The sequence below is a fragment of the Panthera tigris genome, chromosome D2 (assembly GCF_018350195.1).
Source record: "Panthera tigris isolate Pti1 chromosome D2, P.tigris_Pti1_mat1.1, whole genome shotgun sequence".
In the NCBI taxonomy this organism is placed as follows: domain Eukaryota; kingdom Metazoa; phylum Chordata; class Mammalia; order Carnivora; family Felidae; genus Panthera; species Panthera tigris.
The window spans coordinates 61,754,026-61,777,442 of record NC_056670.1 but is presented as its reverse complement, the minus strand read 5'-3'; the positions used below and the strand labels follow the sequence as shown (position 1 = coordinate 61,777,442).

General features: G+C 40.4%; 1 protein-coding gene across 4 annotated transcripts in view; it reads right to left on the bottom strand.

Annotated features, from left to right (window-relative positions):
• The window catches only part of CFAP58 (cilia and flagella associated protein 58), a 106,145-nt gene that overhangs the window by 44,070 nt on the left and 38,658 nt on the right, over positions 1-23,417 (bottom strand). For all 4 annotated transcript variants that reach the window (XM_042960776.1, XM_042960779.1, XM_042960780.1 and 1 more), the window contains exons 12-15: positions 13,918-14,058; positions 12,432-12,655; positions 9,609-9,720; positions 7,278-7,382 (exon numbers count right to left, since the gene is read on the bottom strand). In XM_042960776.1, the coding sequence (XP_042816710.1) occupies positions 7,278-7,382; positions 9,609-9,720; positions 12,432-12,655; positions 13,918-14,058 (582 nt within the window). The remainder of the gene's footprint in view (positions 1-7,277; positions 7,383-9,608; positions 9,721-12,431; positions 12,656-13,917; positions 14,059-23,417) is intronic.

The window sequence follows — 23,417 nt, the reverse complement described above, 5'->3', positions numbered from 1 at the left end:
AAACAAATATTTATCTGTGGGCAAGGAACTAGGAATGAAATGATCGTCAAGACAGACACAGGCACTGCCTTTGTGAATCTTACGGTCCAGCAGGAGTCATTAAACAAAAAATTATAATTATTTTGTTAATTACAAATGTAATGAGGGCGTGAAAGAGAAGTCAAAATATGGTAACCTGTACCAGGAGACATAATCTAGGAAGAGGGCCCCCCCTGAAGAAACACCATTTAAGTTGAGGCCTAAAGGCTGAGTAGGACTTGTCCAGGCAGCAGGCCTGTCCGTCATTATTGAGCACTTCCTGTGTGTCCTGCTACCATATCAGGCATCGGGGTTAAAGAGATAAATTACCAAGTGACTTTCCTCAAAGAACTCACTGTCTATTGGGGGTAAGTAGGCTTCTATCTTATCTGCTGCTGGTAAATGATGGGGTCTCTTCATCACCATGCAACAAATTAAATAGTCATTTAACAAATGTTCTGAGACTCAGAAGAATTCAACCAAAAATCTTTCTAATTGTAAAATGTTCTAAGTGCAGAGAATTTCTCAAATAATTTAATAAAACAGATGAAACTGAGCAACTGTCAAATCCGGTGGAGCACCTGGGGCTTCCCCAAGATAATAAAGCATGTTGTCTGGAGATGTGCAAGCCCCAGAAGGAAACTTGCAGCAGGCACAGGGCAACCCAACCATCCAAAAGAAAGATTAAATGAGGAACTGAATAAAAAGCAGTGAGGCTGGATGTTAAACTTTGGAGAACTGTAAAAAACTATTTTGTGATTAATAATATTAATAGTTCTAATACTACTACTAATAATAATGTTAATGAGAACATTGTTCAGGATAACCAAGCATACTGGCAAATCTTTTTATATACTTAACACATTCAATTCTGTGGGTAAGTACTGGGATAAAATGGGGTAAAAGTCCCCATTTTATGGCTAAAAAACTAGGGATTAGAGAAAACAAGAAACTTCTATTTATGACAATATGGCAGACTGAAAGCTAAAGTCCACAAAGCATTAGACCTGCTGAGTAAAACAACACATTCTTTCGATCACCAAATGGAGTTTACAAGTAGTCTGATCCTCGGGTGTCAAATTCAGAGGGTGAACTGCATATAAGGGCAGCTACCTCTTGGGGGTTGAGTGGGACAAGTGGCTGGACTCACTGAACAACGGGCTTGGGTTTTAATGGCCATAAAAGGATAAAAGATGTGGTGCTAGGCCTGTGTGAAGTGGGTAACTGGTACTGAGACATCTCCACATAAAGTTAGGGACTTAACAGCATTACACCCTCAGTGAAAAGAGACAATAGATAGAAATCCACCCACTGGCACAGTAAGACCACAAAGAAACCTAACAATCTCTCCTGGGCTTTGAGTGGGGAAAAAAATGTTGGCTGTCTCGAGAACTTATATCCATGGCTCTTCCATCACAAGAGTTTGGGGTTCTAATATACATGAACCAAATAGTCCAGGAAGTCCCAAGGTGAGATTTTAACATAAAAAAATATCTTAAGCAACTCATCACTCCTAGGGTACCTGGCAGAAACAAATGAAAGGGCATACCCTGAACCATTCCTAAATCCTATAAAGCTTTTCTGAAAATGAGTCCACAATCCAAAATTACAACACAAAGAGAAAAAGATCCATCATGAATGAAAGTCAGCAGTTATAATACACAATAGCAAAGATCTCCAAGGCCTTAAAATTATAGAACAATCAGATAAAGACTATAAAATAAATGTTTAAATTATTTGAAGACATAAAGGAAGGAACAAAAAACATAAGAAAAATCAAGACACTATCAACAAAGACCAGTCATATGGGAAAAAAACCTCTAGAAAATAAAAACAAATTTAGTGAAAACAAGTCTTGTTCAATTGGCTATTAGCAGAGAAGCACACCTTAGTGCATAATAAGATAAAGCTGAGAAAAAGTAACATAAGAGATAAAGAGAAGAAAAATATCAAAGAGTCCAGTAGATAAGGAAGAAAGAATGAGAAAACCCAACCTATATGTGGTAAGAGTTCCAGAAGGGGTGAATAAAGAAGATAAAGGAGACACTATTCAAAGACAGATTCAGATTCAGGAAATAGAGCAAGTCCTAAGCACTGTCATCAAAACCAAATTCATACCAAATGCATTGTGCAAAACTCCAGGACACCAAAGACAATGGGAAGCACTAGCAACCAAACAGAAGCAAAGACAAAATGCCTGAAGAGGATTGAGAATAATGAGACTAATAGCAGACTTCTCAATGCCATTGCTAGAAACCAACACAAAGGCTGTCCAGCTTCAAAGTACACACAGAAAACAGAATTTTGACTCCATCAGTTATAAGTATGGCCAAAATAAAAACATTTTCAGATGAGCAAAGGAGAGTGTTCACCTCTGAAAAATTTATCACTGAAATAACTATGAAAGGCTCCAAAAGGAGATGGAACCTTGAAGAAAGGAACTGAGGATATGAAGAAATAGAAAACAAAAGAACAGGGGGTGCCTGACTGGCTCAGTGAGTAGGGCATGTGGCTCTTAATCTTGGGGTCCTGAGTCTAAGCCCCGTATTGGACAAAGGGCTTACTTAAATTTTTTTTTTAAGAGGGTGGGTGACTCAGTCAGTTAAGCATCCGATTTTTGATTTTGGTTCGGGTCATGATTTCACAGTTCATGAGATCGAGCCTCACATCGGGCTCTGCACTGCTTGGGATTCTCTCTTGCTTCCTCTCGCTCTGCCCCTCCTCACCCGCCCTTTCTCAAAATAAATAAATATTTTTAAAAATTAAAAAAACCAAACTGGTAAACACCTTGGTAAATCTGAATAAGTATTCATTGACTCTATAAAATCATGATGCTGGCTAATGCTGGCAGAACTGGAGTGAGTATTTAGCATTAAAGCACTCCCGGTCCTTGTATTGTTAGGAATAAGCATATGGATCAACTTTAGATTAGTTTAGATTTGACGTCCTCTACGCATGCTCAATTTTTGAGGAAATTCATGAAACAGAAAATGAGAATTACATTGAGTGGTGGCAGCAATTCAGAAAAAATAAATAGATAAACCAGGAAAAGGAGAGTAGGGAGTAATGAGGAGAGAGAAGTAACCAGCAGAGGGAAAAAAGAGGGGATAAAGAAAACTCAATCCAATAGAAAGCAGGAACAGACCTTTTTCAAACCAAAAAAATAATAATAATAATCAGGGTAAATAATAGAAAATAAGTAGGTAGAAATAAACCTAAAATTATCAATAATTATCTGGATTAAATGTACCAATCAAAAGACAAATATAGTAAAACTTTGGATTGTAACTTGTTCTGCTAGTATTCCGCAAATTTAAAACTTTTTAATTTTAACTTGATAAACAAGCGATGTCTTGCAATGTGAGCAGTATGTGACACCGAATGTCACATGATCACAATGGTTCTTCTGAGCCAATGGCTCTTCTCTCTCTCTCTCTCTCTCTCTCTCTCTCTCTGCAGGATTGTGGGTGATCATCTCCCATACTCAGATGCTCAGTCTTAGGCTGTGGTGTTTTTCCAAAATCAGTGATTTTTCAAAATATTGGAAGGTGTCCACAACTGGCACTAGTGTATTTTTTGCCACTTCAAAGCACCTATGGACAGTCCTTTGTTTGTCCATCCAAGAGTAAGCTTAGGAATGCTTTCTTCATTCTAGGTCAGGCTTCCAGCACATAGAGCCCCTTTCCTCTGCTGCCAGTTACGTTAAATACAGTATATGACAAGAGTTTATTAATACTGTACTATTGTTGACATTCGTGTAAGTGTGTATACGATGGCCCCCATACAGAAAAAGATTCCATTGAGCCAACAGTGATTCGTTAGTGATAGTGAAAGTTGTCCTACACAATAACCCTCCTCTCTCTTGTTTCCCTCACACCAGCCACGAAGGCTTTCAAAGTTAAGTGCGGGTTAATTTGTTTATTTTTCTCTATATTATGTATTTTCATTATTATTTTATATTATATTACAGTATTGTAATCATTTTTATATGAATATTTTTGGGTTATAGAATGAATCATCTGTGTTTCCATTATTTCTTATGGGGAAATTTGCTTTGATATACGAGTGCTTTGGGTTATAAGCATGTTTCCAGAACGAATTATGCTCCAAGGTTTTACTGTATATCAGATTCAATTTTTTTAATTATAAGAGGGGCCCCTGGGTAGCTCAGTCAGTTAAGCGTGGGATTTCAGCTTAGGTCATGATTTCACAGTTTATGGGTTCAAGCCTCACATCAGGCTCTGTGCTAACAGTTCAGAGCCTGGAGCCTGCTTCAGATTCTTTGTCTCCCTCTCTCTCTGCCCCTCCTCCACTCCCACTCGCTCTCTTGCGCTCTCTCTCTCTCAAAAATACATAAACATTTAAAAAAAATTTTTTTAATTACAAGAGACTCACCTAAAATATAAAGACACCAAAAGTTTAAAAGTATAGAGACCGTATGCACAAACACCCCAGGTAGAGCTAAATTAATATCAGACAATTCTTTAAGTAAAAGTACTAAGGATTGAGGAAGGTTCTTGCACAATATTAAAGGAACAATTCACCAGGGAGCAATAACAATTGCAACCTTTTACTCAACTTATGAACGTAATGTAAAATATACTTAAAGCAAAGAAAAAAAAGTGAGAAATAGACAAATCTCTAAACTTTCTTTCATTGATTATGCAGACAAAAAAAATTAGGAAAGATACAGATCTGGACAATGCAATTAAGAAGGTTGATCTGGGGAGCCTGGGTGGCTCAGTTGGTTGAGCATCCAGCTTCAGCTCAGGTCATGATCTCACGGTTTGTGAGTCCGAGCCCCGTGTCAGGCTCTCTGCTGACAGCTCGGAGCCTGGAGCCTGTTTGGGATTCTGTGTCTCCCTCTCTCTCTGCTCCTCCCCTGCTTGTGCTCTGTCTCTCTCTCTCAAAAATAAATAAATAAACATTTAAAAAATAAAAAAAATAAAAAGAAGGCTGATCTGATAAACATCATAGAGACTCCTGAATCTTGAACCTTTAGAGAGTACATCACCCTTTCAAGCACACAGGCTTCAGTTACAAAAACTGACCACCTTAGCTGGTCACAAAAGCAAGTTTCAACAAATTCCAAAGAATCAGTAGAATACAGACCACAGGGGCGCCTGGGTGGCTCAGTCGGTTAAGCGTCCGACTTCGGCTCGGGTCATGATCTCACGGTCCATGGGTTCGAGCCCTGCGTCGGGCTCTGTGCTGACCACTCAGAGCCTGGAGCCTGTTTCAGATTCTGTGTCTCCCTCTCTCTGTGACCCTCCCCCCGTTCATGCTCTGTCTCTCTCTGTCTCAAAAATAAATAAACGTTAAAAAAAAATTAAAAAAAAAAAAAAAAGAATACAGACCACAATGCAAAAAAAGTGAGAAATCAGTAACTAAAAGATAACTTAACTGTATGTATATCTGGAAATTTAAAGTTGTACTTTTCATTACCACAGGAGGAATAGTGTCTACTTTTTAAGACTACTCTCGAAGGAGAAATAATTCTGAAATAATTCTGAAAACAGAAAATATTTAGAACTAAATGAAAATGAAAATGCCGTATCTCAAAACCTGTGGGGAGGAACTCAAGAAATCATTTAGAAGACGTATTATACCTGTAAATGCTTCTAATAGAAAAGTAGATTTAACATTAGTGAGCTGAGCATCAGTCTTCAGAAGGTAGAAAAAGAACAGAATAAATCCAAAGCCCATAGAAGGAAAGAAATAATAAAATTAGAGCAGTCAATGAAATACGAAACAAGCTTACAACACAGAGGTTTGGCAAACACAAAATCTTCTTTTTAAAACCAACAAGGCAGTAATAAGAGAAGCAAAGTAATGCAGCGGTAGAAAGTGTGGGCTCTGGAGGTGACTGTCTAGTTTGAGTCCCCACTTTGCCACTTCCCAGTTGTGTGGCCTTGGGACGGGACTATGGCTTCATTTGTGGAGTCACAGCTTAGAGCCCAGACTGCCTGCCAGACCCCAGTGCCCATGCACTAAGTGGTTACCCTCACAACAGGATTTCTAAGTTGTATACTCTAATGAGAGTATCTTCCTCCCATAATGAAATTCAGTATTATTGTCCCCATTTAACAGATGGAGAAACTGAGGTTTGGAGAATTTATGTAAGTCTCCCGAGTCATGTGATACAAAGCACTGGAGCTGATTCAAGACCAGATCTTTCTGACTCCAAAGTCTCATCTATAAGAAAGAGGACTGTCTCCCATGGGCCACTCAGCATAGCTATGTTCTGGAAAGCTACTTACCATATACCCAACTTCAGGGAAAATGTCTTTTTTAAGGTAAAGTGTAAAAGAGAAGGGGCAAACACCCCTTGCTCACGTACAGAAGTTCCTGCTCTTACTAATGGTAACCCAGCAGTTAAGATTACAGGCTTTGGAATTAGAAATAATAAGAATAATTGCCAACGTCCATTAGACATTATGTGCCAAGCAGAATACTAAGCTCTTTCCATCTTCACAACGTCCCTTTCCACAGGTTCTGTTATTGTCCCACAATACGGGTTAAGAATCCCTGGTGCAGAGAGGTTACCCTCATGCAGCTGCAAATTGGCAAAGACAGGATTCAACTCAGCCCACCAAACACCGGAGCTAACATTCTTGTCCACACTGAATTCTGGGAGCCCGGCTTCCTCATCTGCTGACTGGGGGTGATAAGACCCACTCCCACGCCCCCAAACTGTGAAAAGGAACCGAGACCAGTAGGGAAAGCCACCCGCACGGTATTTGGCATGGTGGTGATAATGGTGGTGATGGCTTATTCTCGCAAAAGACACAGGCCTGAAAGGATGCTACCATTCCTGATTGCTCCAGAATAACTGATTGCATACAATTCACAAAAAGAAGTCTTTCCTTCCAGTGCATCTCACAAATCTTCAAGAGGACAGATCATCTGCGCTCTATGTGAAAGCTTATTTTCAAAATCAAAATCATAGCATTTTCCATTATATGAAGATATAAAGAAAAGTATTTAAAAGAATCTGACAAATAAAACTGTAGAGAAGTGAGGGATAAAAGCTCACATTACCCAACTTAATTTTCCAGAATTCTTGAAATATCAGTGATGGCAGCATAAAAGAGCAATTAATCATGTTGTTTGTTCTCTGTGTGTGAGTCACTGTTGCCATCTACAGTTAAAAATGGGGCATGCAATGCTGCCAACTAGCCAATTCGAAAAACAGTCCTGGAGATGGTGATGCCCAGAAAACATGCTTGCTCGGTGAGTACAGAAAACGAAAGTACTACCTGCAGGAGCAGCTCTTTTTCAACCACCTCTTCTGTCTTGCTGATGAGACGCTTCTGCAGGGTATGAATTTTCTGTATCAGCTCATAGGTACTGGGGTCACTGGCCTGTTCAAAGGGAACAAAATAAAGCAGCTGAGCTATCATTAGTTCAAAGCACTGAGGTCCCTGTGTAAAATAATTATTGTTTTGTTAAAATTTATGGCAAACCTGCAGACCCAACTCAGAGAGAATTAGAACCAAAAAACTAAGAAAGCATAACAGATGGCAACGGCCATCAAAGAAGATTGAAGCTTGGCTAATGTCTTATCTACTGGCTCTAGTTAGCCAATAAGTGGACAGCAAATATGTTTATTCCACCAGTGGGATAATACTAATAATAACAATAATGATAGCTACCGTGCATTTTACCTGATTCTTTGCCACCATCCAGACACCATGCTAAGTGCTTTTTGTACAGTATCAAATTTTAGGCACATGACAGTCCTAAGAGACAGTATTAGTCTTCCCCTTTTACAGATAAGGGAACTGAGGCTCAGAGGATTAAGTCATTTGCCCATACCGGTGAGGGTCAGAGCTGGATTCAAGCCCAGACATGCCTGGCTCTAAAGCCTGTGGTTCTTCATTACTATGTTCTGAGGCTTTTCTTCCTATGCCCTCTGTTTCCAAATGAATGAGACAGGGTTCCCTAATGTATTCAAACTCAGGATTCTCCTTTGGTAATTGCCAACAAGAAGATTCATTATAGCCTAAGATGGGGAAGGTTTCTAGGACATAGACTTCTGCTAATCATTGGCAGCAGAACACGACCAGGGCATTTAGCTCTCAAATAGGGTTATCAATCCGTAAAGGTTTGATGCACCTTTGAATTGTACAAATTCGAACAAACTCTACAATTATAAATTGATAATCTGTCTTCTCGACTTTGAGCCAAAGCTCTGCTTTCAACTGTACTGACATTTTGAATTAATCTAGCAGCTAAATATTTTCATCTGCCTCCCCAATATTTTCTAATTTTTAAATAGAAATTGACATGGAATTGGAAACTTTAAAGATCTGCTTGAAAACACATGGAATAAACTAATGTGACAGTAAATGAATTTTAAGTCTTTAGCTCTACTTCCCCAGACACATCCATATTATTGTTAGTTTAGTAAATGACACCACTCTTGGCATTTAAAGAGGAATAAATGAGGGTCGAGAAGAGGTGGGCAGAAAACATTTCACTGACTTTGACTTTGCTTAAGAAATACTAAGCAGTGCCAACTGATATCCACAAACTGGGACTAGATTTGGCACACATTCATCTGGCAAGACTAGATGTTGTTAAAATTCAGGCCTCATGTTTACCTAACAATTTATAATGCATTATCTTTAATGGTTTCTTCATTAAAAGGAAAAAAAAATAGAAATGAAAACCAAAAACTGACTTGGCTGATTGCTCTTTCTTACATCGTGTACTGGTATCCTTCCCAAACCCTAATTGTTCGTGTAGCCCAAGCCCTCCTGGCACCCACATGGCTGGGTACAACCATAAGAGATGGCCGTCTTTTCCTTGAATAAAGCAGAGCTTGTCTTTAACTGTTATCTGCAAGGCTGGTGGGAACATCTATCAGGAAATCATAAAATAAAATATGAGGTTTGTTATCCGTCACCTGACAGTGAGACTTCAGCTATGTCCCCAGATCCTAAGAGAAAGGGTTTGGCTAACACAATGCTAGTCCTTCAAAAAAAAAAAAAAAAAAAAAAAGGGCCTTATTTCCTGCAGGAAATCAAAGAATGCAAAGACCAACTGAAAGACAGCATAGACGCTTGTGGCCAATATAGCTAAAGGCAATTACCAATCCAAGACAGGCAGCCTCAGGATAACTGGTTGACCAAAACTACTTTAACAAGAAAAATGTCAATTGGTGAGGCAAGTTCACATCTTTCCCTGGGTTTTCTTGAAACAGAAGGGATTTTGTCCAAGACTTTTTTTTTTTTTTTTTTGAGATAGGGTCAGGGAAAGAGGGAGAAGGGGAGAGAGAGAATCTTAAGCAGACTCCATGTTCAGTGCGGAGGCTGACACAACACTAGATTCCACGACCCCAGGATCAAGAGCTGAGTGTTCAACTGAGCCGCACAGACCCCCTATTCCAAGACTTTTTAAACAAAACCCAAGTAAACTATCTGGGTTTGGAACAACCCAACTGACATTCGATCCAGCCTTACATGTTAGGTAACAATTTGCATAGGATTAAATAAAACCAAGCTTCTTACTGTGCTTTAGCTAGGACACCATGCAGGGCAGAAGAAGAGATTCGGGGAAGAGAGGAAAGCTCTGCCAGGTGTTACCTGAAGCTTCCTCCATCTGTGCACGTTCATGGGGTTCTCCAGTTCCTCCTCCAGGGCTCGGCATCGCGTCCTCTCCTTCAAGAATTCTCTTTGCATGTGAAAAAACTCCTGCCTGAAAAAGATGAACTTTCTTTTGCAGAGAAATTCTCCTCCCATTTGAAAATCATGTCTTTATGTGGCTATCTACACACTACATCTTACATAAAAAGTTGGAATGAGGGAGACTTCTGTGAACCAAGACCAGCCCCCAATCTGAGCCAGACACAGATGTTACCAATCCCTACAGAGAGCAGACTCCAGCTTTTTCTTTAATGAAAGGACCAGAGCTTCAGAATCATGATTCTGAATACCCAAGGAATTTAGAAGTGTATGGAAAGAACAGGGAGGAAGTAAATTATGAGAATTTTAATATACCTTTCAATGCTTCTAAATATCTCCATATAAAGAACAATATATCTTTTATGTTCTGCTTCAAAATACAGCACCTGACTGCAAGACACTGAGGCTCCGGTGATAACCTGACACCAATCAGGGCGGTGCATTGTACCCGCCTACACCCTGGAATCACCTGGGGGAGCCTTACAACCTACCTTTGCCTAGACCAAGTCCCACAGGAATTCTGCCTTAATTCATCTAGCATGTTACTTGGGTTTCATAGTTGTTGTTGTGTTTTTTTAAATTTTTTTAGTGTTTATTTATTTTTGAGAGACAGAGACAGAGTGCAAGCAGGGGAGGGGCATAGAGAGAGAGAGAGAGACACAGAATCCAAAGCAGGCTCCAAGCTGGCAACACAGAGTCCGACGCGGGGCTCGAACCTACAAACCATGAGATCATGGCCTGAGCCAGTCAGACGCTTAACCCACTGAGCCACCCAGGCGCCCCAGGTTTCATAGGTTTTAAAGTCCTCCTGGTAATTCTAAGGTACAGCCAGGATTGAGAAACACCGAGTTGGGAGTGATATTTTATTTCATGTTCCACAACTACACAGATGGCTGCAACGGTCCTGAAGAGCTAGCTCTGGCTCAAACCTACTTCTCCAAACTGCAGAAATCTCCAGCTAATAGGTACTGTGCGATAGCCATTCGCAGTACGCTGTGAGCTGGCTGCTACCCTATTGAACAAGACGCTTTGCTGGGGGGGCGGAGAAGAAGCAAACACTCACACTGATACGGGCAACAAGGATATTATTATCTGTCCTCGTCTGCTGTGGGTGTGCAGATTACTAATACCAAGCCATCTCTTTTACTTAATTGCTTCATTTAAACCAATAATACAACTTCCCCTCATTAGCAAGACAAACCATTAGAATTAACTGCACGATGTTCACTCAACAGGGAGCTCAGAACAAGCTGCTTAGAATTAAAAGCATATTTTTAACACTTCGATTATCTAGAGCGCCGTCAGACAGGAGGGCAGGAGTATTAGCTACTGTCACTGACAGCTTATTTTGTACTAGACCCTGCGCTAGGCACATTGTGTTTGTTTCCGTGTTTAATTTTAACTACAAGCCTAAAGCTCAGAGAAGTGTAATGATTTGCCTAAGGTCACACAGCTTGTGGGTGGCAAGTCTGAGATTGGAACTCATGCCTGCTTGCCTCCAATATCTTTCCCAAGTTGTCCTCCCATTGAAAAGAAAAATAAAATCTATTACCAACAAACCAGTCATACTGACAAGGAATGGGTAGAATTTGGTCCTTTGTGTATATAACAAAAATAACTCATGGCTGGCAAGTTTAGTGATGATCTTTGAGATCATTCAATAGCTACTTAGAACGAATCCATTTGTCTTCGAAATGTCAATGGTTGGTATCTCTGGTTAGTAAACTTATGAGTGATTTTCTAATCCCTTCTTTATATTTTTGCTTCATTTCCCACATTTTCTACAATGAATTTGCACTACTTTCATCACCTGAAATACGAGCGACTCTAAAAAATAAAAAATAAAAAGTATTGATCCATCCTGGATAGTGGCAACTTCTCTTGCCATTCCTGAATATACTCACTGCATCTAAATATCAAAACTATCTTCTAACTTAATTCATTTAAGAAGCAGATGCAAACCGTGTCCTTGTCCCAAGGTGGTCAAGGATACTGTTCATCTACAAGTCTGGGGAGAATAAGGATAGCTACTGAAACAACACCAGTCCTCTTATTTGGTTTCCTGCAATTGCCTATATAAAACATGGTGATGTTTTCCCAAAGGGGAAGTAGATCTTGTATAATGTAAGATTTAAGGCAAGAAGAAGGCACACTAAGCTAAAGTAAAAGCTGCGGAAGATAAATCAAGAGTGAGACATAAAATTTGGCTGCCTTCTAAGGAAACAGAGTTTTTCAAATCGTGATAAAATTACATTTTTCTCTTCTTTTCATTCTGTATATAATTCCAAGAAAAAAGATGTGCAAATGTTCCCAGGACCGAATGTAAATGTTGCTGATCCATTGCTTGCACACTGCCTTCTTAAAGGAAGTCTAAACAGCTCATTGGGGGAAATTATTTTCTGCATTGTAACTAGTTTGTCTGTGGTCTGTTTTCAAATTCCTTCTTTTTAAATCCAGAATACATTTCTAAAAAAATCTTTTTGCCCTCACTTATATTTCCCTGAGAGGAAATGAGTCCATTCTTTTGTGACATAGAATGGGCACAACATAGATTCTGAATTACGGAAAAGCTGTTCTCATTATTCGTTAATAATGTCATCATATAAAAAATTATTTTGTACAACTTGAGAAAGACTTTCCATGACACACAAGCATGAACATAAGGTCATTTCAGGAGCTCCCCTCAGGCTACTGTGCCCTCAGCTCTGAAAGGTCTTCTATTACCTGAGTTCATCAACATTTGCCACACTCCTGGCAAGAATCCCCTTTTCCCGGCGAAGTTTCTTAATCTCAAGTTTGAGAATTCTCATGTCCTCCACCTTCTGGTTGTACTGGCTCTCGCCTTTATTCAGCACGGACTGTTGGATCTTGATCTTCTCATAGAGCAAAGCCAATTCGTCATTGCGCCGGACAAGCTGAGACCCGAGAATATCTCTCTCGCTGATGACCTAGAAAAATCAGGAAAGGCATGGCTGTCAGGGAACAAAAAGTCTCACTTTACATTATGGCAGCCTCTTTCATTCTGTCAAAGATGTCTCAAATGCCCCTGTATGCTAGGTACCCAGTGGGCAGGGCACTGGAAAGACCCTGCTAGACAGTCAACACTGGGCTCCTTCCATGCATTTGCAGTCCCTTTGGAAAGAGAAAGGGTACAACAAATCATCAATCATCATCATCATCCAATTAATTCTTGGTCCATCAGTTTGGTTTTTTCCCAACCCATTATTTTATAAATATTAAATTTTTAAGTGTATTTGTTTATTTTGACAGAGAGAGAGAGAGAGAGAAAGAGAGAGAGAGAGAAAAAACACGCGCGTGTGTGCACATGAATGGGGGAGGGGCAGAAAGAGAGGGATAAAGAGAATCCCAAACAGGCTCTGCATTGTCAGTGAAGAGCCCAACTCAGGGCTCAAACTCACAAACCATGAGATCAATACCTGAGCCAAAATCAAGAGTCAGATGCTTAACTGACTGAGCCACCCAGGAACCCCTATAAATGTTAAAATTTGAATGACTTTATGATGGGCGAGCTCTTACCAGTTTCCACCACTCCTTACTGTCTTACACCGGTCAACTTTTTTTTTCACTCTCCCAAATTTCTGAAAGCTTATTTAAGTTTCTTTCTTTTTTTTTTTTTTTTTTTTTTTTTTTACTATTTATTTTGAGAGAGAGAAAGAACAAGTTGGGGAGGGGCAGAGACAGAGAGGCAGAGAGAGAATCCCAAGCAGACTTCTCTGAGTTGTCAGTGCAAAGCCCAACCCAGGGCCCTATCTCACAAACTGTGCGATCATGACCAAGTCAAAATCAAGAGTCAGATGGTTAACTGACAAAGCCACTCAGGTGCCCCTGACAGTATGTAAGTTTCTAACCCCCTAATTATGCATTTGAGTTTCTAGCCCTGGAATTATGCCATTTTTAATTACAATTATATGTGAGCATTTATATTATACTAGAATGTAAGCTCCCTGAGAATAAGGACCTTATTTTCTTGTTGGTCAGTGTATCCCCAGTGCCTGGAGGACAGTAAATGCTCATAAATATGACTTGAATAATGAACAAATATTTCATAATTAATCAACAGAAGACGGATCTTCTGCTGCTGCTGTTCTTCCAATAAATAGAATGTAAGAGCATAAAGAATGAGGATTCATGAAAAGCTGAATCACACAGTTGTGCTTGCTGATGAGGTCTGGTGAGGAGATGTTCCTACCTGATCTAATTCCTTCTTCTGTCTCAGCCTCTCCCCATCGGCCTCAGCGATGATCCGCAGGAGCTTTCTCTCCTCCACTTCCTGCTTTTCAATGAAGTGCTTGGTCTCCAGAGCTTGTTGTCTGAGCTTCTGCAGCTCGGCCTGACAAAGAGCGAAAGGTACAGACAAAGTTCACTCTGTGGCAATACCAGCCTGGACTGCAGGGCCCAGGATCAGATGTAGAGTTGTTCTTCTTATACTTTCCTCTGATGTTTCGCTTAATATGGCCTGATCACTCTCACAAGCAAAACAAGCTTCACACACACACACACACACACACACACACACACACACACACACACACAGAGGCCTGTAAAGAAACAGCAGTGAACATTACAGTGGTCATGTTTATTCTATGAGTTGTGCCCTTGAGGGATTTCCATCATTTTTCTATATATGTGTAGCAGAGGCTTCATTGGTATTCAGCAGCACTTCTCTCACCAGCTAAACAAGGTGAGAATTCACAAAGAATAGTGCAGAGGAGGATGTAGGGGTACGGAGGGGTGAGGGAGGGTCTTTGCATGCATCAGCTCCTGTAATGGTCCTAACACCACGGGCATATCAACTGTAAAGATAAAGCCTACTGCAAGCAAAAATTAAATTAACAAAGATAACAACCAAGTGTCTGTCTTATAAAATGTCTTGATGGAACAGAAGAGATGTCATGGTGCAAAAAGATACATAGATCCTATCCCTAAGATGCTTCCAAGCTAGATGAGAAGATAAGATCTACAAGTATTATATGAACATTAACAAGTCCAGGCAGCGATTTTTCAGTATCTTTATTAGCACACAGTGAATGGATGTTATAGGAGGTTAGAGGACTATGGTTGTCAGGGAGACTTCCGGGGAGAGCTCAGATCTTGAGGCTCTTGAGGTCACATGGAAATCGTAAGAGTGATGGAGACAGGGTGCCGTGGACTAGTCAGTTTCAGAAAGAAAATACCTCTCATCAAAGGACACATTCACTCCAATTCCACAAGCATGTTTGTGACCTACAATATCTCAGGCATTTTGATATCAGGCATCTTGCATAGCTACTCTTATCCCCAGTTTACAAATGTGATCCGTAAGACTGTCTGTCTCAAAAATAAATAAACGTTAAAAAATAAAAATAAAAAAGGGCGTCTGAGTGGCTCAGTTGGTTAAGCGTCCGACTTCAGCTCAGGTCATGATCTCGCGGTCCGTGAGTTCGAGCCCTGCGTCGGGCTCTGGGCTGACGGCTCAGAGCCTGGAGCCTGCTTCCGATTCTGCGTCTCCCTCTCTCTCTGCCCCTCCCCCGTTCATGCTCTGTCTCTCTCTGTCTCAAAAATAAATAAACATTAAAAAAAAACAAATGTGATCCGTAAGAGACAAAGAAAAGCAAATTAACTTGCACACGGTCACACAGCTAGTAAGTAGCAGAGTTTGGATTCCAACCCAGATCTTCTGATTCCAAACCCTGTACCCCCACTGCTATCACCACCCAATTGTTGTAAGTGAAATACAAGAATAAAACTTGAAAGATTCATCATCTGTTAGAAATGACAAATAAAACCACACCACAATGTGCAAATGCTATCTACTGAGTGAAAAAGGACATGGGAGTTTCTAATTCCTGCCTGCCCAGGGGTTAGAGGGAAGAACCAGTTGGAGCCTTGGCAACTGACAGATAAGTTCCTAAATGCAGAGACTTGTGTTGGGGGAAGGCATTAAACAGCCAAGCATGCAAATTGTAAAGTACCTGGTATGTTCACCACACAGCCAACATCCAGTGTGGCTGGATTAGTGTTAGGTAGGGAACAGCAGGAGGTAAAGCTGAACCAGACTGGGAAAGGTTTTGTGTGCCACACACTGGACAGAGTCTACAATGGGGAGCCACAGAGGGATTCATATTAAAGGAAACAAAAGTATGTCTTTGAGAGGTTCCACTTCCACATGGGAAGGACAGGTTTTTATCACAGACGGGCTCAGCACAAAAAGTAACAAGTAAGAATAGAGCTCTGTTATTACGCATGCCTGGAAACACAAGGGGGATGACAAGATGATAGTAAGGTTCCAACTTTTCAATGGTTTGCTGGCTGGCAAATGACAGTGAGAAAGTAATAAATTTTTCCTTCAAGGAAGTATTGGGAGCCCCACCACCACCACCACCACCACCTCCACCCATCCAGAAAGTTCACTGGGATGACAGAAAGCCCCATATTTGCAAATGCCTGTGACCCAACCCAACTCTAGTTAGGTTGGACTCACGGAGGCTAAGAGTCATTAACTCCATATCTCAATCTTATCCAAACAGTAGAAGATACTGCACACTTAGTAATAGACGTGTAATGTCACAAACTAAAGGCATCCGGCTACTGTGAAACCAAAGGTTTCTTTTATGACATTTCGTTTGTTCATTCACGAATATGTTTTTGGTACAGGGATAAGCAAAAGCAAATACTTATTGAGAAAAGATCTGGTCTAATACTTACCACTTTGGCAATCCTGTTGGGAAAGAAAGCAAAGAACCAGCCTCTCTCTTTCTTTAATCAGTTAAGGTGACAGTGAAGGCAGCCATAAATACCTGTTTGGCTCATGTTTTCTTTAATAAAACTTTTATTTTCCCAGATGTGCAACATTCACTTCCCTGTTCCTAAGTGCCAAGAGCTGATCGGAATCCATCAGCAGAACAAAATGAAACCCCTGTTATATTAAAATGCAATCAACGGTGTGTAAAAGTATCTGTCTGAAATGTAAAACCGTTCACGCGTTTGGCATTGCTGTGTGTTTTTTTTCCCATAATGTATCAAAATTCTGAGTGGTCTCCTTATGTCATAAATTTACGGGCTGTAAACAAGATGTGGCATTAGACTATGGCAGCAAATGTTAACATCAACAAAACACCTTGAGCCTAATGCATTTAGCAGCTATAAATCTGAGCTGTCTCACCCAGGAAAGATGGTAACAATTGCTGGGCTCCCAAAAGCCCATCAAGCAATGTTCTAGGTGGCACCTGAGGTATCCACGTCTCTGAAAGTGTTACCAGTGGTATGAAGTTGTAATTGTAATGCAATGACGGGACACACCCTTTAGTCACTGCCTCCACAATCATACAGTTTTGTGATAGGTGTTTACGGAATAGATATCATCCAATTTGGCTGCAGGTATAAATCATATCTCAAGAACCATACTCACAGGTGTTTCACCCATTCGTACATGATCCCAACATTCACTGGGTTTCACAGAAATCATCTGTTTACATCTAAGACTAATAGGACCACCTAAAGTTTTCTAGTCGTGAGAATAATTAGGCTTTCTTTCCCTCCCCCTCTCTGTCTATGTGGCAGCTCCCATCCAGGTCACCCTAGAAAGTCCACTAAGTAAAAGGATAAGGTGCCCTGAAGCCAGTTGCTAATGTGATGCTGGGCTCTGGACATAGAGAATCTGCTGCTGAATTATTCACCAGGAATCAAAGTGCTGTCAGACTGATGTGGGATGATTTGAAGGTGACGAGGCAGAATCAGGGGCTTGTTAGGACACTCCAAATGAGATGGCTCCGTCAGCACTGATGAAACAAGACTGGGACAGAATGGGCAGATGAACGCACATGCAGCAATGTCTCAGAGGACTATTGACATTCTGTCATAATCATAATGTGCTGACAATGTCTAGAATCCTGAGAAGTCAGTAAGGCCTGGGAGCAACTGAAAAAGGAAAAGAAATATGGAAGGAGCAAGATGTTTCTTTTGAGGGGGGATGAACGGGGACAAGGGTGATCCATTATGGACAACTCTTTGTCATCTTGGAGAAGTAGTAAATTGGGTTGTCCTGTCAAAAGGCGTATCACGGTCTAAAACGCAGGCTGGGGCTTGCCCTTCCAGGAGGAATTAGGTGCCCACGAAGCTTTGTAGAGCCCAACAATAATAGGCTAAATGTCTCTTGGAGCAAAGGTACTAGAAAATCTGCCCTTCCCTCCAGGGTTTTGGTTTGCGAACTTCAGATGCATGAAATCTAGAGACCTGTGTGAAACGTGATTCAAATATGAGGCTACAAAGGCAAGAGGCTGAAACTCCATATTTGAGCTGTCATGTTTTTCTAAAGAATGTCAAGCAGGCCTAATGGTAGGCCAAAATTATCCAGCCGAAGCACCATTGGATAACCTCAAATAATAGATTAAGCAGACATCCTTTTTCTGTTCCTCATTCTTGCCTCAATGGCAAATGCCAGGGAAAAAAAGTCACCCTGGTTTCATAGGAAGTCCAAAGCAATCAATCACCTTTCTATAATCAACGGTCCAAAGCTATCCAGACCTAGGATTCCCCGTTTAGAGCAGACTCTCTAGGGTAGAAGCCCTTTAATCATCTTTCATGTTCGCCGGCTGCCAGCTGTGCTGGTACAGGACCAAATACCAGCTCTATTGCCCTTCATTTTATTATGACACTTCTTTGGAGCTGTACATGTATGATGATGGAGGGCATAATTGAAACAAATAATAACCAAGTCAAACTCTAGGGAATTAGGAACAATTGATCTCTTGCATAGGACATTGCTTTATCTAAAGCAGAATTTTATAGAAGGCAGTTTAGCTCCACCTTGGACCCCACTCATAGGGTCATAATCTTTTGAAAAGAGCACTAGTTGGGAATACTAACTAGTAAGAGATGAGGATCAATGTCATGATGTACCAAATAGAGCTACACTGAAGCCTTGCTAACATGGGTCCATGAGGCCGATGGGTGAAGCACTGTTTATAAAAAGATTCTTCCGATTCATTCAATGATTAATAAACCCGTCCCACTACAGGCTCCAGGGTGAAACAAGCTACCATCTACAAAACTATTCCTTCGAACAAGGAGAACAGGGGCAAAGATGAAGGATATTTTCCAATTTAAAAATATATATTTATATTTCTTTATATGGAAATGCATTTAAATGCAGATTTGTTATAATTTTTTTAAGTAATTTATTTTTTATTTGGATTCAAGTTAGTTAACTTATAGTATAGTATTGGTTTCAGGAGTAGAATTTAGTGATTGACAATTTATCTATAACATCCAGTTTTCATCCCAGCAAGTGCCCTTTTTAACACCCATCACCCTGATTCAGCTCACCCCTCCATCAACCGTCTGTGTTTACTCTATAGTTAAGAGTCCCTCATGGTTTGCCTCCCTATTTTTATCTTATTTTATTTTTCCTCCTCTGCCCCTATGTTTTGTTCCCTAAATTCCACATATGAGTGAAATCATATGATATTTGTCTTTCTCTGACTGACTTATTTCACTTCATCCATGTTGTTGCAAGTGGTAGGATTTCATTCTATTTGACTGCCAAGTAATTTCCATTGTATATGTATCTCACATCTTCTTATCCATTCATCAGTTGATGGACATCTGGGCTCTTTCCATAATTTGGCTATTGCTGATAGTGCTGCTATAAACATTGGGGTGCATGTGCCCCTTGGAATCAGCATTTTTGTATCCTTTGGATAAATACCTAGTAGTGCAATTGCTGGGTCATGAGTAGTTCTATTTTTAACTTTTTGAGGAACCTCCATACTGTTTTCCAGAGCAGCTGCACCAGTTTGCATTCCCACCAACAGTGCAAAAGGGTTCCCCTTTTTCACATCCTCATCAACATCTGTTGCTTCCTGAGTTGTTAATGTTAGCCGTTCTGTCAGATGTGAGGTGGTATTTCATTGTGGTTTTGGTTTGTATTTCCCTGATGATGAGTGATGTTGAGCATCTTTTCATGTGTCTCTTAGCCACCTGGATGTCTTCTTTGGAAAAGTGTCTATTCATGTCCTCTGCCCATTTCTTCACCGGATTATTCTGGTTTTTTGGGTGTTGGGTTTGATAAGTTCCTTATAGATTTTGGATACTAACCCTTTATCTGATATGTCATTTGCAAATATCTTCTCCCATTCCGTCGGTTGCCTTTTAGTTTTGTTGATTGTTTCCTTTGCTGTGCAGAAGATTTTTATCTTGACTAGGTCCCAGTAGTTCATATTTGCTTTTCTTGTCTCCAGAGACATGTCTAGCAAGAAGTTGCTGCAGTCGAGGTCAAAGAGGCTGCCGTTTTCTCCTCTAGGATTTTAATGGTTTCCTGTCTTACATCTTCCATCTTCCAACCATTTTGAATTTATTTTTATGTATGGTATAAAGAAGTGGTCCAGGTTCATTCTTCTGCAAGTCACTGTCCAGTTTTCCCAACACTGTTTGCTGAGAGACTTTTTTCCCTTGGATATTCTTTCATGCTTTGTTGAAGATTAGTTGGCCATACATCTGTGAGTCCATTCCTGGGTTCTCTATCCTGTTCCATTGATCTATGTGTCTTTTTGTGCCAGTACCATACCATCTTGATGACTACAGCTTTGTAATAACAGCTTGAAGTCCGGAATTGTGATGCCTCCAGCTTTGGTTTTCTTTTCAACATTATTTTGGCTATTCAGGGTCTTTTCTGGTTCCATAAACATTTTAGAATTGTTTGTTCTAGCTCTGTGAAGAATGCTGGTGTCATTTTGATAGGGATTGCCTTGAATGTGTAGATTGCTTTGGGTAGCATAGACATTTTAACAATGTTTGGTCTTCCAAAGCATGGAATGTTCTTCCATTTCTTTGTGTCTTCTTCAATTTCTTTCATTAGCATTCTATAGTTTTCAGCGTACAGATATTTCACCTCTTTAGTTAGGTTTATTCCTAGGTATCTTATGGTTTTTAGTGCAATTGTAAATGGGATCAAGTCCTTGATTTCTCTTTATGTTGCTTCATTATTGGTGTATAGAAATGCAACAGATTTCTGTACATTAATTTTATATCCTGAAACTTTGCTGAATTCATGTTCAAGCAATTTTTTGGTGGAATCTTTTGGGTTTTCTACATAGAGAATCATGTCATCTGCAAAGAGTGAAAGTTTGACGTCTTTCTTGCCAATTTGGATGCCTTTTATTTCTTTTTGTTGCCTGATTGCTGAGGCTAGGACTTCCAGTACTACATTGAACAACAGTGGTGAGAGTGGACATGCCTGTCATGTTCTTCACCTTAATGGGAAAACTCTCAGTTTTTTTCCCACTGAGGATGACATTAGCTGTGGGTTTTTAGTACATGGCCTTTATGACGTTGAGGTATGTTCATTCTATCCCTACTTTCTTGAGGGTTTTTGCCAAGAAAGGATGCTGTACTTTATCAAATGCTTTTTCTTCATCTACAGAAATGATCATATGGTTTTTATCCTTTCTTTTATTAATGTGGTATATCACATTGATTGATCTGCAGATATTGAACCACTCCTGCAATCCAGGAATAAATCCCACTTGGTCATAGTGAATAATTCTTTTAATGTATTGTTGGATTTGATTTGCTAGTATTTTGTTGAAACTTTTTGCACCCATGTTCATCAGAGAAGCAGACACTCAACCGACTGAGCCACCCTGACGCCCCAAGAAAAAATATTTTCAAAAAGAAATTAAAAATTCAAAAAAGGTTTAACAATAAAGAAAATAAATAGAATAACAAATTTGCTCTTTCTGTACCCAAGAAAGAAAAAGAAAAGAAAACAACATAAACAAAAAGAGAAGCAAAGAAAATGAACAAACAAAAAGAAACCCAAATGAAGCTAGATCCAGTTTCCCCTTAGAGCTGAAACATTGCAGCACACTATAAAATGTAGACAAAGCAGGTGGAAGGGATTTGTGCTGGTCTTCTGGACAAGGGTCCTGCTACTCTGGTTCAGGCCAACTTGCCCTAGTGGAGATATGCCTGGAAGGTGTAGGTGGGCGGGGCTTGGCGGAAGCAATTTCGGCCTCTACTAGATGGTGCTGTGTTTCTCTCTGAAGTCTGATACCACTGGTATGCGGGGGGGGGGGGGGGGGGGGGGGGGGGGGGGGGGTGTGTGTGTGTGGAAGATGGCATCATCCCGTCCGCTCCTCCCCTGAGATGGGAACCCACAGCCTCTGCTGTTCAGGAGGAACTCACAGAAAAATGTCCCAGGCTTTTATCAGATCCCTATCCTTAACCTGTCTTCCCAGTGCCACAGTTCTGTGTTTTATTTCTGGCCAATGGCTGGGTTTCGAAACACCAAATCTTAAAAGGCCCAGCAAAACTCAGACCACTCCCCTCCTCTGGAAGAGAGACTCACAGCAAGCCCTTCACCGTTCTGTCCCAGAAAAGTAGTCACACAGTGCACACCCAGTCGCTGGAGTCTATTGTGGCACAGAGCAAAAAGCTGGGACCAGGATATCACCCATCTGAGGGCACCTCTGTTCCCTGAAGTTGAATTGACCACTCAACAGCTCCTGGTGGGCCTTTTGTCCTTGGAAAGGCAAAAAAAAACCCTCCTCAAAATGTACAGTAGGAAGTGGGGGGCAATCTCTCCCAGTGCAACCCAGGGGATCCCTGCACCACAGAATCTCCCACAAATCCTACACTAATTCAATCCCCACCACTCTTTCTCTCTCTTCCTGACCACTCCCTGCCAAAGGGTTCCCTTCCCTACGCAGCACCACTGCTTTCCTCTCCCCCGATTCACAGCTCCAAACCTTGCTTCTGTCACATTCTCTCCCTCCAATTGTGCAGATTGTTTTCATAATCCTCAGACCGATATCCTAGTTGTTTAAAATGATTTCATGTTGATCTAGCTGTATTCGAGGGACAAGGCAAGCTCAGGGTCCCCTTACTATTCCACCATCTTAAGTCCCTCCTCCTATTCCTTTTGTATCATAATCTAGAGTGGGAAGATCAAGTCTTAGACAGGTAAATATCAATTATCATATCTTTTTGTAAAGGCAGTTTTGTTATATTTTAATCTTTCTCAAACCAAATGTGCCTTGATTTAATATAGTAGTTTTATTTACACGAAGACCCATCATTAAGTTGACAAAACCCATTATGAAATTCAGAGTGTATATTCAATCTATGGCATCTTGGAATCAAGGAAATTTGGCATTAAAGCTACACATTTTCAATATAGAAACTATCTTTGAAAACAAATATGTGCAGAAACCAAGACACCCAGTCTCTCATTTGCTATAGATAGTTCCTGCAAGTGGCTTATAGACATCCATGAGTATTCTGCGTATACATTTTCAAATGAAAGTGATACTTTCATACTCTTAGAAGTTCCTTTTTAATTCTTCGGTCAAATGGATTAGAAGGGAAATCTACTGGATTGGATAGGAAAAGGAAAATAGGTTTAGTGAATGTGTATACGAAAACATATTTGGTTCATGGATTTGAAAGGGCATAATTATTTGGTCTGTATTCTTGGGGAAAGTCTTTATGTTATATTGGTAGACATATAATGTTCGAAGTTAGTAGATTTAAAAGGATATGTCTTAGTAGTATATACAAAGACAGAGGTGATCCTCTGGAGGAGTGGCTAATGCTAATGCAGGTAGAAAACTCAGGTGCACATAAAGCAAACAACTATTAGGAGCAGAGGGACAAAGTCTCACCAGCACCACCTTATGGAAGGTCCAGGGAAGAGTTTGGGAGGGTTGGGTA